This window comes from Mchenga conophoros, linkage group LG16 (genome assembly GCF_057382185.1).
Source record: "Mchenga conophoros isolate Kocher_MC1m ecotype Shallow Benthic linkage group LG16, M_conophoros_male_GT1.1, whole genome shotgun sequence".
Classification (NCBI taxonomy): domain Eukaryota; kingdom Metazoa; phylum Chordata; class Actinopteri; order Cichliformes; family Cichlidae; genus Mchenga; species Mchenga conophoros.
The window spans coordinates 29,768,700-29,781,464 of NC_140541.1; the positions used below are offsets into that span (position 1 = coordinate 29,768,700).

The 12,765-nt window shown below is 38.5% G+C and overlaps 1 protein-coding gene across 4 annotated transcripts; it reads left to right on the forward strand.

Moving 5' to 3' along the window:
- The first annotated feature begins 2,904 nt into the window (after positions 1–2,904).
- Positions 2,905–11,993, forward strand: LOC146557052 (histamine N-methyltransferase-like). 4 transcript variants are annotated; one of them, XM_085249745.1, is made up of 8 exons: positions 2,957–3,028; positions 4,233–4,336; positions 5,554–5,700; positions 7,656–7,708; positions 8,567–8,674; positions 10,128–10,258; positions 10,424–10,517; positions 11,482–11,993. In XM_085249745.1, exons 3-8 carry the CDS (start codon positions 5,564–5,566, stop codon positions 11,841–11,843), a joined length of 885 nt encoding a protein of 294 aa, XP_085105871.1. In that variant the 5' UTR covers positions 2,957–3,028; positions 4,233–4,336; positions 5,554–5,563; the 3' UTR covers positions 11,844–11,993. The 4 variants fall into 4 exon arrangements, with proteins under 4 accessions (XP_085105870.1, XP_085105871.1, XP_085105873.1 ...); XM_085249747.1 differs by lacking the exon at positions 2,957–3,028 and adding an exon at positions 3,105–3,960 and having other exon boundaries at positions 4,233–4,387; XM_085249746.1 differs by lacking the exon at positions 2,957–3,028 and adding an exon at positions 3,106–3,960.
- Positions 11,994–12,765: the final 772 nt, after the last annotated feature.

Sequence of the window (12,765 nt, forward strand, 5' to 3'; positions counted from 1 at the left end):
CAAATTCCCTTTGGGGTTGGAAGGGCATCCAGCTTTCAGCGTAAAACCCTGCCAGATCAAAAATGTGGAGCTACCTGCTGTGGTAACCCCCTTGTTGCAAGGGAGCAGCTGAAGGAAGCTTTTATCACAGAGCACAAAATGCACAATAGTGTGTGTCTTGCTGGGCCTTCTAGGGATAGAAAGACAGAGAAAGTGAGACAGACTAATAAATATTTGGTGCTGAATTTGACAGTTAGGCAGGCTGGGTATCTAATTAATCAAGAAGGAGAAGAGAAGGACTTCATGCCAGTCCACCCACTAATCTTCTGACTTCCATTTTTGGTGATTACATGAGCCAGCACACTGAGATCTTAGAGGGTGCAAAGGTGGAACACGGAGAACTGTGAGGTCAAAAAGATGAGCTGGTGCAAGCTTATGTAATTAATAAAAATCCTGGTTTCCACATGGAGTCTCTGAAATAAGGACAAATTGTTGTTATAAGGTCAGTGCTTTTCATTTTCGTCTGACAGCATTATTTAGTTCAAGATGAAATTTTAATCTTCCACAATGTTTTAAAAAAAATTTAAAAAAAAGGATGCAAGACTTTCTTTTATGATGAACTGGAAAAATTATGAAGTACTGATTTAAATTCACCTCAGTCAGTGTTTAGAGGTAAATGATGTCAAGTAAACCCAGTGAAATGCAATGATTTCTTGGTACATTTGCAAACTGAGACACACAAACCAACAAAGTGATTAGGCTATGTGTGTCGGTAGGTGAAGGCACGATGCTCTCTGAGGAGCCAAGGTTGTAAAATATCACTGCTAAAATGAAACGATTACGTCATAAATGTCGCACTTTCTATCCTAGATCTCATTCATCTCACTACTGCAGCAGCACAGAAAGAAAAATCAACAAACTGACAATAAACACGCTTCTAATCTCATGCACAGTTATTATACTTGTGCTGAAGATGTGCCAATTATCCAACCTGAATTCATAAACAAGCCTTTTAAACTTCTACTAATTGATCACAACTAATACAAGACGATAAAAGAACCGAGGATATTAGCTGTGTTAGCGAGTGCACTTACACAACGCTCGCTTACACAATGCCTATCCTTGTGTTGTGTAAGTGACACAATGATGTAAGTGACTCAACTGACACAATAAAGAAGGGCTTCTTTATTATTTTCTAATAAAAGGATTTCTTTTATTAGAAATCAAGTCAGTGCTTCTATCTTTCTTGACAAGTTGTTGATCTTAGCCTTGTTTAACTCATTTGTCTTGTTTTCCTATTTAAACACTCTTCATTTGAAGCCAGAGATGAAAAGGCATTTTTGTTGTCTTGTGACAGAGCTACAGTTTACAGGTGCTTTTTAAGGCCTAAAATAAAGATTTTTCCAAAGACTATGTGGCAGGTGAAGTACTGCTTTCATCATCCATTTAATAATGACAGTAATAATATGGTCTGCAAATGTTGGGATGGGTTGGGAGGATCCTAGCAACAGAACCTGCTGGGAAATACTGTTCCACCATTTTTTTCATTTTTATTTTATTTTTTTACATTTCACAAAAACTTTAATAAGAAATAATCAGACTGATCGAATCATCCAACAGAGTCAAATTACTCTGATAAATTGTAGACTTTCTGCAACACAATGTGCAATAAATGTACAAAAGGTAGAATTCAGTGAGTGAATCTAAAGAGCACCATCACCTTAAAGATAAATTGATGTAACCTAGTAACAGTACTCTAGATGTAACCAGCAAACCACAAGGCATCACTGTAAACTTTTAACTAATCAGTATAACCCACACTAAACAGCCTGATGTTTCATCCAACCTATTCATGTAACACAAAACCAGCCCATTCATCCAGTCTCTTCTGCTTATCCCTATCCCAGCTACCATAGGGTGATAGGCAGGGTACATAACAGAAAGTAGAAAGAAACTTCAATTTGTGTTGCAAGACAAACACATAATTTAGCATAATTCAGCATATAGCTCCAATATCTAAATTTCTTATTCCTGAGCTGTTATCTCCATGGCATCACTGGAAGCAACGACAGGCTGCAGCACACAAAAAATTAAAGTCATTCAACAGTGATATGCTTAGCCTGCCTATCAGATTTAATTACTCTTTAACTAGAAGTGCCAGAAAACTGTTCTGATTGTTCCGAACCGCTTTAACCCCTCACTACACCTTCTCAGACAAGGGGTCACACTGACCAAAGAATGATCTTGTTCAGCTCACTTTAGCTCATTCAGTTATGCAGTTGTTATTAATTGCCTAGATAGTGCGATTGCAGACATTTGTTTTTCATTGCATAACATGCTGATGCCCCCCCCCCACAAAAAAAAACCCCCACAAAAAAACAAATGTGAGTCCTTGCAATGAAATGAATATTGTTCTAGTTGTATGTCTGACCACCGGACCTATATTTATTAGCTATAGACCACTAAGACCAGCAGCCCTCCCCTCCTCCCCTGTACGCTCTTTTGAAGCACATCAAAAGGGATCTGTGGCATAACAACAGTCTAATTTGAGTTCTAGTCCTGATTCCGGTGTCTGGCAATTCTTAATCACAAACAAGACTTGACATTTACTTAATTCCCTTTCCTTCAAATTAAATAATATATCCTCATTTTCATGCTAAACGGAACCCCCTTTAAAGAGACTTTTACATCATGTCCTACATAACAACTCAGACAAAACTTACTAAAATATTTGTTTAAAAAAAACACAATTATTGACACGGAAGTGCATGGTTATACAACTGTCATGAAATTAGAATAAATGTAAAATTTCTCTTGTGGTTTAAAAAAAAAAAAAGCATTTTAGTGTCCAAGTTTCATACCAAACACATTAAACACTATTTTTTCTTGAATGTAAAATAACGACACGGTATTTCTTTTATAAAGTAATCTGACAAACAGCACTGTCGCCCTGTGTCCTTTGCACTTCGCTCTGCATAAAGCCAAGCGGAGACGCTGGTGGGAGGGTTTATTCCAGCCGGGCAGACATCCGGACATCAGTTCTGCACATGTAAGTGAAAACTGCCGTGTTTTAGCTCAATCTTCCTGCTGTTTAACAAATCATAAACAAATATGGCAAAGCTGGCTCTGCTACACATGTTCAGCGAGCAACAGCTGGCTTTCAATTGTTTTAGCAGCTGCCTACGCGTCGATGGACGCAGCAGACTCCCGTGTTTGTGTGGCGTAGTTGTGTTTCCGCCGCTAAGACGCCGACAGCCAAAAGCCGCCGATGATGTACCCGTCCTCACTTCTCTTGCACTTTCTTATGGTCTGCATTTTGTCTATTTCCACGACACAGTTACTCACTTCCCACTGTGACTTCGTAAGTGAAGGCTCACTTGACCGCAGTGCTGCTGATCAGACTGTCCTTCTAACATCACCCGTTTACGTGGCTTAATTTGAAACCGATGGCCAAGCGTTATATTGTGAACGTTGTTTTAATTCACCCATGAAAAGGAAGGTTTCCTGGTTATTCCTGGAACTTAGTAATATGCTTTGGAAACTTGTCATTGGCAACAGGTGCACGTTTGAACATGCCTCAGGTGACGCAGAGGTAATCCCAGCCCACATTTATCTGGATTTGCGGATCAGTCATTGAATATTTGGTCCTTTAGAAGAGCAAGAAGTCACTGAAGAAATACTGACTTTTCATCTGAAACGTGGCTGTGGTCGAGAGTCAAATCTGAATGTTAATTTAATGTTGGATCAGCATTAAGATATCAGTGAAGCCAAACAGCGTGTCGACACTGGAATAGGACTGATTCATAGGGGTTTTTGTAGTTGACCAGTGAGGCTGAAAAGTCAACAATTTATAGTTGGTCGAAATTAAAGATGGTTTCACCTCTGCCACATTATTATGTTGAAAAGTCAGCGATTAATGTTGCTGATCCTGTGGTAGACAACATTTGAGAACCCCAGAGATGTCTCCTGTAAATGCATCAGGTAAGCATTCAGTTATTTGTCTAATGTTTGTGTAAAATGTATTTTTTTACCAGTTATGTGTTATGTTCATTGTTACTGTGACAAAGATTTGTGACCGTCACAGTGACCAGATACTGAAGTCAGCCTGTTACTGTACCTGGTAGAATAATGCTAGCTAGGGTGAATTAGGAGAAAGTTAAGCCCAAATCAGAACAAAGTGTGTTCCTTTCATATTTTTATCATATTTTTATTCATTTTTTATAAATATTTTGCTTTGGTGTTTTCTTTTCCAGATGGTATAACTCATCAGTTGGTCAATGTGGCAGTGTGAAGTCTGCTTTACCCAGGCAGTTCACAGCTACGGTCAAGACGGTGTGAAGGGAGTCTGGATGAAAATGTAGGAGTAAATTGACAAACCAAATTTTAAACCAACCCTGATGATAATAAAGTAAATAAACTGCTTTAACTGATGTGAAGTTGTCTGTTATTTGCATGTTAGAGCCTAATGTTAAATTGTACAGTTAAATATATTTATCCTTTATCTATAGCCAAGATAAATGTTATAATTGTGCTAATATTTTGAAGTATTCTTTGTAGTGTGCTGTATTAAATATTAGCTGAAATACCACTATGGTCCTGTGGACCTTTGGTAGTGATGTTACTGCTGTTCTAATATTGATCAGTGGTGCAAAAGGGAGTAGGACTCAACAGCAGTGTTCAACATTGATTCAGTTACATGTAAGTTGACAACAGACTGTTGTTAAAACATGATTTCGGCTATTGTTGGCTGTCTGTTTCAATACTTGTGTTGTTTCAGGGTTGATTAAAGACCCTTGACCAGTTATTGATCAAACAGTGTAGGTAGACTGGATTAACTATTGCTATGTTAGCTGAGCTCAGTGTAAATGTCAGCATCTGCTGCATTTAAGAAAGTAGATAAATGGACATATGAAAGTGATTTATGATTTCAAATGTTATTGCTAAACCTAAGTACTAGAAACATGTCATGGTCTGGTATTTTTAGGACGGTCTCTCAAAAAATGTATAAATTAGAAAATTCACATTTATAGTAGGTGGCTTGTCATATATTTAGGTTTTTCTTTTCTTTGTCTTAGTTCCTGGATTGGTCATTGGTTTCAGATTTACATAAGTGTCTGATCACAAGCCAATAGTGGGCACCCAACATCAAACAGCTCTCACTGCTGGAAAGTGGGATGTGTTGGGAAAATAAAAGAAACATATCCGTCGGAGAGCAGTGGCTCAGAATCTGTGCTCTCACTTTTAAGCCATTTCTCTAAATACACAGGCTGCTCTGTAATGACTGCTAAGATCTGGTAGTCATGGATGCATGCTCAGCTTTAGTATTCCTATAGATAAGTACAATGGGAGCTGAAGTGAAGAATAAATACAGGAAAGCTTTTGGAGATGTTGACTTAGGTGAAGTTCAATGTAAGAAAACTTATTTTTCAGGGATAAAAAGCAAAAATGATCCAGATGTGTCATTGTTAACAGTGTTTGAGTAACACGTCGTGGCAGGTCATTGTTTTTATATGACAGCAAGCATGTTAATGCTCACTTGAAATAATACTTTTTTTTTTTTTTCTTTTTTGGCAGATTGTGAGCCATGGCATCTTCCCTCAAGAGTCTGGTTAATGATGATGACCGATACCAGAAATCCTTCCAGCTTTTTTTGGAGCGCTCGTCTGAACACCAGTGTATGCGGGACTTCATCCACAATAAACTGCCAGATATACTGGCCAGGTAATCTACCACACACAGCTTTGAGCAACTCTGCACGACCATACCATTCAACATGGCATGCATTATACTACAGCTGAATCTGAGAATCAAAGCAGTATTTAAAGCTAAGCAATCATTTACTGTCAAAACTCTGAAACTTTGGTGCAAGCCTTAAAAACCTGATACAGTAAGGTTTAACTGTATTAAACATATGATTTAAAAATGAAGCTGATAAACTAGAGTACCATAAGTCAGGAGGCGTTAATAACCTTTAACCTCAGCTCCTTTTAATATGGTAATTTGAGATGTAGATTGGGTAAAATAATTGAATAAAAAGTTAACTCATGTCTGGTGTTGTGGTGGTTAGCATCATCTCCTGACAGCAAGAAAGTCCTGGGTTCAAATCCACCAGCCGGTTGTGTAGATTGTGTATATTCTTCCTGTATCCTCATGGGTGCTCTCTGGGTGATCTGGATTTAGTCCAAAACTGCAATCCCAAATTGGATAAGTGAAAGAAAATGGACCGATAGATGGAAAACCCTTAAGAACAGCCAATTAACTTTGACACTTGATATGTCTGTATAGGTTCTCAGTCATCTAGGTCATGGTAGACTTCATCTAAGCCACGGTAGTCTGGACTTCTTTAAGTTTCTTTTGAAGAAAATTGCTTTCTTTCCAAGCTCCTTAGACTAGATGCATGGTAGTGTCAACATTAGTCAGGGTTAAAAGTAAGTGGGAATTGGGTGGCAACCATTTATTGTAATCTTATTAGATGTGAGTCAATTGAAAAAAATACAATCAGGCATTATAAAGTATATATTTTGTTGTGTGTCGTTTCTTATTTTACTTAACTATGCAAAGTCTATGAAGTCATTTTGAAACCTTTCAAATATCATTAAGAATAAGCCACAACATTAAAACCAAACTACAATATTGTTGAAGTATCCCGTGTGTCAAAGACTCATCTCTACACACATCTCTGTGCATGGATCTCTATGATTGCCCTATGAGCATTTACAATTAATTAGCAATTACAGCTAATCTGTGGAGCCTTCTTGGACTGGATTCTTCTGTTGCACCTTATGGATTATGCAAATAGGGAGTTTGAAGGCCGGGCAACCACTTTAGGGTGTCTGTCATGTTCTGTATGGCATTCCTGACCAGTTGAGCAATGTTTAGATCAGTGATATAGGTTTAAAAAACATACACATAAATGCCTGGACCCTAGATAATTACAGTTTAACGAGATGATCAATATTATTCATTTCACCCGTGGTTAGTTTTAATGTTGGGCCACTTGTGATGATAAGCATCAGCCACTCATACCTTCAGACCGATTTGGAATATGTCGAGAGGTGACAAAATACAGTGTGAAAAGGAAGATCTGGAGCACACAGACCATTTAGTGACTAAGCTGTGTCAATCAGTCAACATGTGCTCTGCTTAATACTGCTGAAAGCAGTCAGAATTGCTGAGTGATTAGGACTGCACTACAGCCCAAAGCGGAATATGTAAGTACCGTTTCACTCACAGAATCAAATAACTGCCTACACAAGTGTACATGCTAGATTAACCAGCCAAACAATATGTGATTGTAAAAGACAATGACTGATTGCTGTGGAAATTCCATCTCTTCCTGTGTTATTTTCTGTTGATGTAGGAGGCAATTGACATGCAGCAGAAAAACAGACCCTCTCCTCTTCTGTGCAGGTCTAAAAAGCAGATCAGAGAGGAATCTGGAAAGATGTGACTCATGAGTAAATTAAAAAGGTGTTATTAAAAATCATACAGTGAGTGACAGAACATGCCACAGCAATAATCAAAGCCTGGGTATCTGTAGATTCTTCAGTCGCTACTTCAGAACATCTCACATGCCCAAGTGTCAGGGAGAACTGACAAGCCCAAAAATGTGACCCACATGTCACAGGTTGGAGGATGTGAACCTTTCTGAAGTGTTTTATCTGCTCTCTCCTCAGCATTGGAGATGGAAAGTCACATCTGAATGTCATTGGAGTTGGAAGTGGAGCTGGTAAGAAAATTCTGTTACCACTGGTCTAAATGTGACGCGTTAAAAAGCAGCGCGACCTGCGCAGCATCGAAAGTGACAAGACATTGCGTAAGCCATCTGTTACTGCTGTTGCTGCAGTTTTTTCATTTATGGTTGCAACAGGAAAAAAACAACAAAACTTTGCCCTTATTATCACTGCCAGCAGTTTGTAGACATCTGTCCAGTTTGTGAGATTAATCTTCAACCCAGGCCAGATAGCATGACCTCGCTGTTCTATAACTTTACTGCACATTGTTTTCAGTGCCCGTGATACAGCAAGGTTAATATTTTTCCTGAGCAAACCCAGTACATGCCCCCAGAGAGCTGTTACCCTTTGGTTATGTCTCCGCCAATCCTTTTAATTTACTGAGCTGTCATGTCAGAATCATATTGGAGCATTACGGATTCTCTTTTCGGCTGCAAAATACATTAGAATGACTGGAAACTCCCCTGAAAGATATTATTCAATCTAAAAGATTTAACATGTGTCCACATGAGCTCCTTTGTACATGGCAACCTGTCACCTTCAGTTAGAATTAGAGCCAAATCCCTGGTTACGTGATACTGAAACGGTATCGCTGTGATAACTATCTCTCATGGTGTTGAATTACATTTTTTTTCACTTCTGTAATTACTGCAACAGAAAATGTATGATTTTCTGCAAAACTGAAACATGCTGTTAGATGCTTCCTGCACCATTTCAACTGATGTTGATCTGTTTGGCTAAAAGTGGAAATTTTATTTTCAATTATTTTTAGCAGTTCGGGAACTGTGGGAAAGTGGGTCAAATTTGTGTTTGCGACTTTGTCTTCCAAATAAAAAGTGTGCCTGTGCCTTTAGGTGAGATTGACCTAGAGATGCTCTCTGAGCTCCATAAGAAGCACCCAGGGGTGACGGTGGATAACGAGGTGGTGGAGCCTAGCCGCCAGCAGCTATATAACTACAAAGGTACAGTCTTTACAGGCACACACTTCTCTCACACAACACAAAATGAATCATTGTATTCTCAGCTGTCCAAAATGGGGTTCAGTATTTATTTACAAGCAAAACAGGATATTATTATATTTTTATTGGTGAAAAACAGCATCTTAAGAATTCACCGGTTCATATATTAGCAGGAAATAGTCATTTAACCACCAGTGGCGTTGTAGAGTTTAGCCTTAATGTCTGTAAGAATGGACCCGACTAAAGCATCTGTGAGTAAAACACTGAATCGTTACGAGTTTCAAGTCTGCTGCTGTCTGACCAGGATCCTTGCATACATTAAAGCTACAACCAATTATTCACCCAAAACTCCTATAGACACGATATCTGATTAAAAATAATGCATAAAGCAGGGACTCCCCCGTTCCTCATTGTTGATTTTTGTTGCTGGTTCTTTCCATTGTTCAACTTACAATCTAATGAGAGACACCTTTGCTGTTTAAAAATGTTTTAAAGCATGTTGAAATCTTTTGTTATTTGTGGAACTGATCATAATTGTCCCCTTAGATTTGCAGTTCAAAGAAAACAAAAGGTGTTTAAGTTTCCCCAAGATAGCAGACACATGCTGCGTTTTTACAAATGATGCAACATGAAGTGTAAGCCTCTACAAGAAGGGATGGGTGAGCTTATCATCTTATAGACTGGATGGTCTAATTTGCCGAATGATCTGCTTTGCAGAGGATTTCCAGACTTTCTTATTGACTATGAATTTGGTGAAAGTGTGATTGGTAATTGGTTTTGAAACAATTAGGACTATTCTCCTGGAGGTGTACTTCATGGCCTTTATCCCTCAGATGACTGGGTGTGTAAGAAATAGCAATATGATATGTAAGAAAAAAACCTCTTTGAATGATTGAAAGGTTCATTCTAAGGGGATTGTAATGTCGACATAGAGAAATAAAGTAAAATGTATGACATTTAAACTTTGCTCCGAGACATATTGATAGAGTAAATGAACCTCCTATTTTCTGTTGGAGAAGCAGCATTCCACCCACAAAAGACCTACCAGCCTACGACTGCAGATGCAATTAGCTCATGTAAATGAATCCATGAACTTACGATAAGTTGAATACCTGTCATGCTGGAAGTCAGTGGTGGATGCACGAACAGCAAAGAGTTTCAAACACACTGTAACATTTTAATTTCAAAGCGTTGTGATCATTCTCAAAGGTCTCTGTGTGGTTGTGCCAAGTGGTCTCCATTGTTTTTAATGAAGTGTGATGCAAAACAAGTGCGTTGTTTTTAGAGGGGGGGGGGGGGGGTGCAAATTACAGAAATGCTCTCATCATTGTGACAAGTGTCAGCTCCGTTGTGGCCTGAAAAAAAAAAAATCAGCCACTCTAAGCTGTAAAATTTCATGCCAGCTTTATTTCGGTGTTAACTTGTAATAAATAACTAAGTAATTATCTGTCTGCAGTTTTAGTGTCACAGAAACCAGATTTAGATTACATCAAGTTCAACTGGAACACGATGACTGCCTCTGAGTTTGAGGAGCACTGGAAAGCCGAAAAGGCCACCAAGAAGGTGGACTTCATTCACATGATACAGGTCGGTGTCGATGAGCATACCCTGTGTTTTTTACACAGCTGGGTTACATTCATTTCTGGCAAATGGCAGCAGTAAATCCAATTAGAACAACTGCCTGGCACAGCGTTATAATTAGGCATTCTGTGAATGCAGTTAGTAGCTCATTATCTGTGGTGAAATCGACAGATGCTATACTACGTGAAGGATCCTGAAGCAACTGTCAGATTCTTCCAGGGTCTTCTTGGTAAAAATGGGAAGCTTCTCATAATTCTAGTGTCTGGTAAGTGGATATTTTCTTTCTCTCATGTGGGCGATTTAATTATGGTGCAAATGGCTAACGAACATACTGCTTATACATGCAATACATTTGGAGATGAAAGGTTTAAAACAGCATCTTACAGAAACAACCAAACCTTTTCCAGCATTCAGTTGATATATAGTACACGCACATAACTTCAGAATATAGAGCAGCAGTTATACTGCTGTTTTAACTTATTTATTTTCACTTAATTCAGTAAAAATTTTCAAATTTATTGCTGCGAAAACCAAGAGTGGCCAAAACTCAATTTACTAAGACACCTGCTCTCAGACATCTCATGCTGCCATGCTGCCCAAAACCAGTCTCAACCCAAATGAGATTCTTCACAGCCAGTCCTTCATTTAAAAAAAAATAAAAAAGCCTTGATATTAGTCTGACCTTTTTCCCCATGTCAGCACTAATGAGTCCATAAATATTGCAGACAACAAAAGAGACAGTTTGCTAGCACACACCGATCTCCTCGACATCTTCAGTGTATGCTGAGGCTCGTGTCATCTGCTTTGCTCCTGGTATGTGAATCCGTGAATGTGTAGATGCATAAAAATGCAACTTTTAACTTCAAGACAAAAACCTTAAACAGGGAAAATAAACAAGGCTCTGAGTGTAATCCTGAAGGAGCTAAAGCTTTTTCTTATTTCTTACTTCCCTCTGAGTCTTTCCTCTGAATTTATTAAATACCTGAGCTGCGATGTAGCAACGTGATCCATGTAAGCATCTCCATGGTGAAAAAATTGCTCTGATGCATATGAGGATGAATTCTCCCCGCATTGTACCACCAGCAAGTCATTATTCATTTATACTTATTCAGTCAAGTATGATTCAGTTTCTGGCCAATTCTAGACAGAAATTAGGATGGTGACCGTGCTAAACACCTGCTTGTCAAATTGTCATTGTTGTAATATAGCCTCTTTTTCATCTGTTCCAGGCAAGAGTGGTTGGGGGAAGCTGTGGCGGACCTACAGAGCACAGCTGTGTCAACCCGACATAAGTCAGTGTGTGACCACTGGAGACATCAAAAGCTTCCTGGACTCCAAGGGAGTGCGTTACCAGAGCTATGAGCTGCCATCTCAGATGGATATCACTGAGTGTTTCACTGAAGGGGATGAGAAGGGAGAGCTGCTTCTTGATTTTCTCACTGAGGTGCTGGATTTCAGTAACACAGCTTCACCTGAGCTCAGAGCTGGTGTCCTGGAGATGCTTCGGCACCCAGACTGTAGTGTAGAGTCCAACGGTAAAGTTATCTTCAACAACAACCTTGAAGCAATATCACTAGACCAGCTCTCCTAAACATGTACTGTCAGTATAGTAAATGTAGGTGGATCACATTGTTTGATTTATTTTGCACTTGATGTATATAATAAGCTGGGTAGAGGATATCTACACACCTGCTTCCATTTATATATTTTGTCTACTTACTAATAAAATAATGACTCCATAGACTGCTGTTGTTAGAGCATTTCTTAACAGTTCTGTAAAATCAAAGGTTATGCTTGTATATAAGTGAATTGGTTATAACTACTGTTTGTTATGAGTCTCACAAATAAGTCGTAAACTGCTTCGGACATTAGCTTTAGATTTCACCGTCGTATCATTTTTAATGAGCTGTATTTGGCAGGCTTCGGTGCTCCACTGCCAACCCCATTATGTTGTTTTCATTGGAACATGTATTAATCAAAATCTAAAAGTAAACAGAACATTAAGCAGTTCAGTTTTCCATAAAGGCTGATCTATTTTAGATAAGCTGAAAGGTTGTAAGCTGTTTGTTATACAGAAAAACTTGAAGATGATATTTATTTTAATGTGAGAAGTAGATGAATTAAAGTCGCTGCTTATACTGGACGTGTATAAAGCTGAAGTAAGTTACTTATACAACTGATTCTAAGATGAAGCTGTCACAATAGCATTTTGAAATTAAGATGGTTTATACATTAAAAATAAATTGTTTTCCTAGATGAGTAGATTCATCGTAATCATGGCGTTGTGACTGATTTGGGGATTGTTTACAATAACTGTTACAACCTTTTGCAGCTTAAATATATTTATGCTCCAGAATGTCTTTTCAGCTCAACAGCTTGTGCTGTTAATATTTATAAAATGGTAAAGATGATGTATGCTGTGGCAGCAGATGTTCTGCAGACACTACGATATAGCTGAACTTTTGGCACCATCTTGAGGACAACTTTACTTACTGATCTGCAAACACAACCAT

What these genes read in the sequence shown, in the direction of transcription:
- LOC146557052 (XM_085249744.1), top strand. Translation starts at nt 5,564, where the DNA reads ATGGCATCTTCCCTCAAGAGTCTGGTTAATGATGATGACCGATACCAG. An exon ending in CTGCCAGATATACTGGCCAG is followed by an intron (nt 5,701 to 7,655) that starts GTAATCTACCAC and finishes CTCTCTCCTCAG; the next exon opens with CATTGGAGATGGAAAGTCAC. An exon ending in ACTTCATTCACATGATACAG is followed by an intron (nt 10,259 to 10,423) that starts GTCGGTGTCGAT and finishes TGAAATCGACAG; the next exon opens with ATGCTATACTACGTGAAGGA.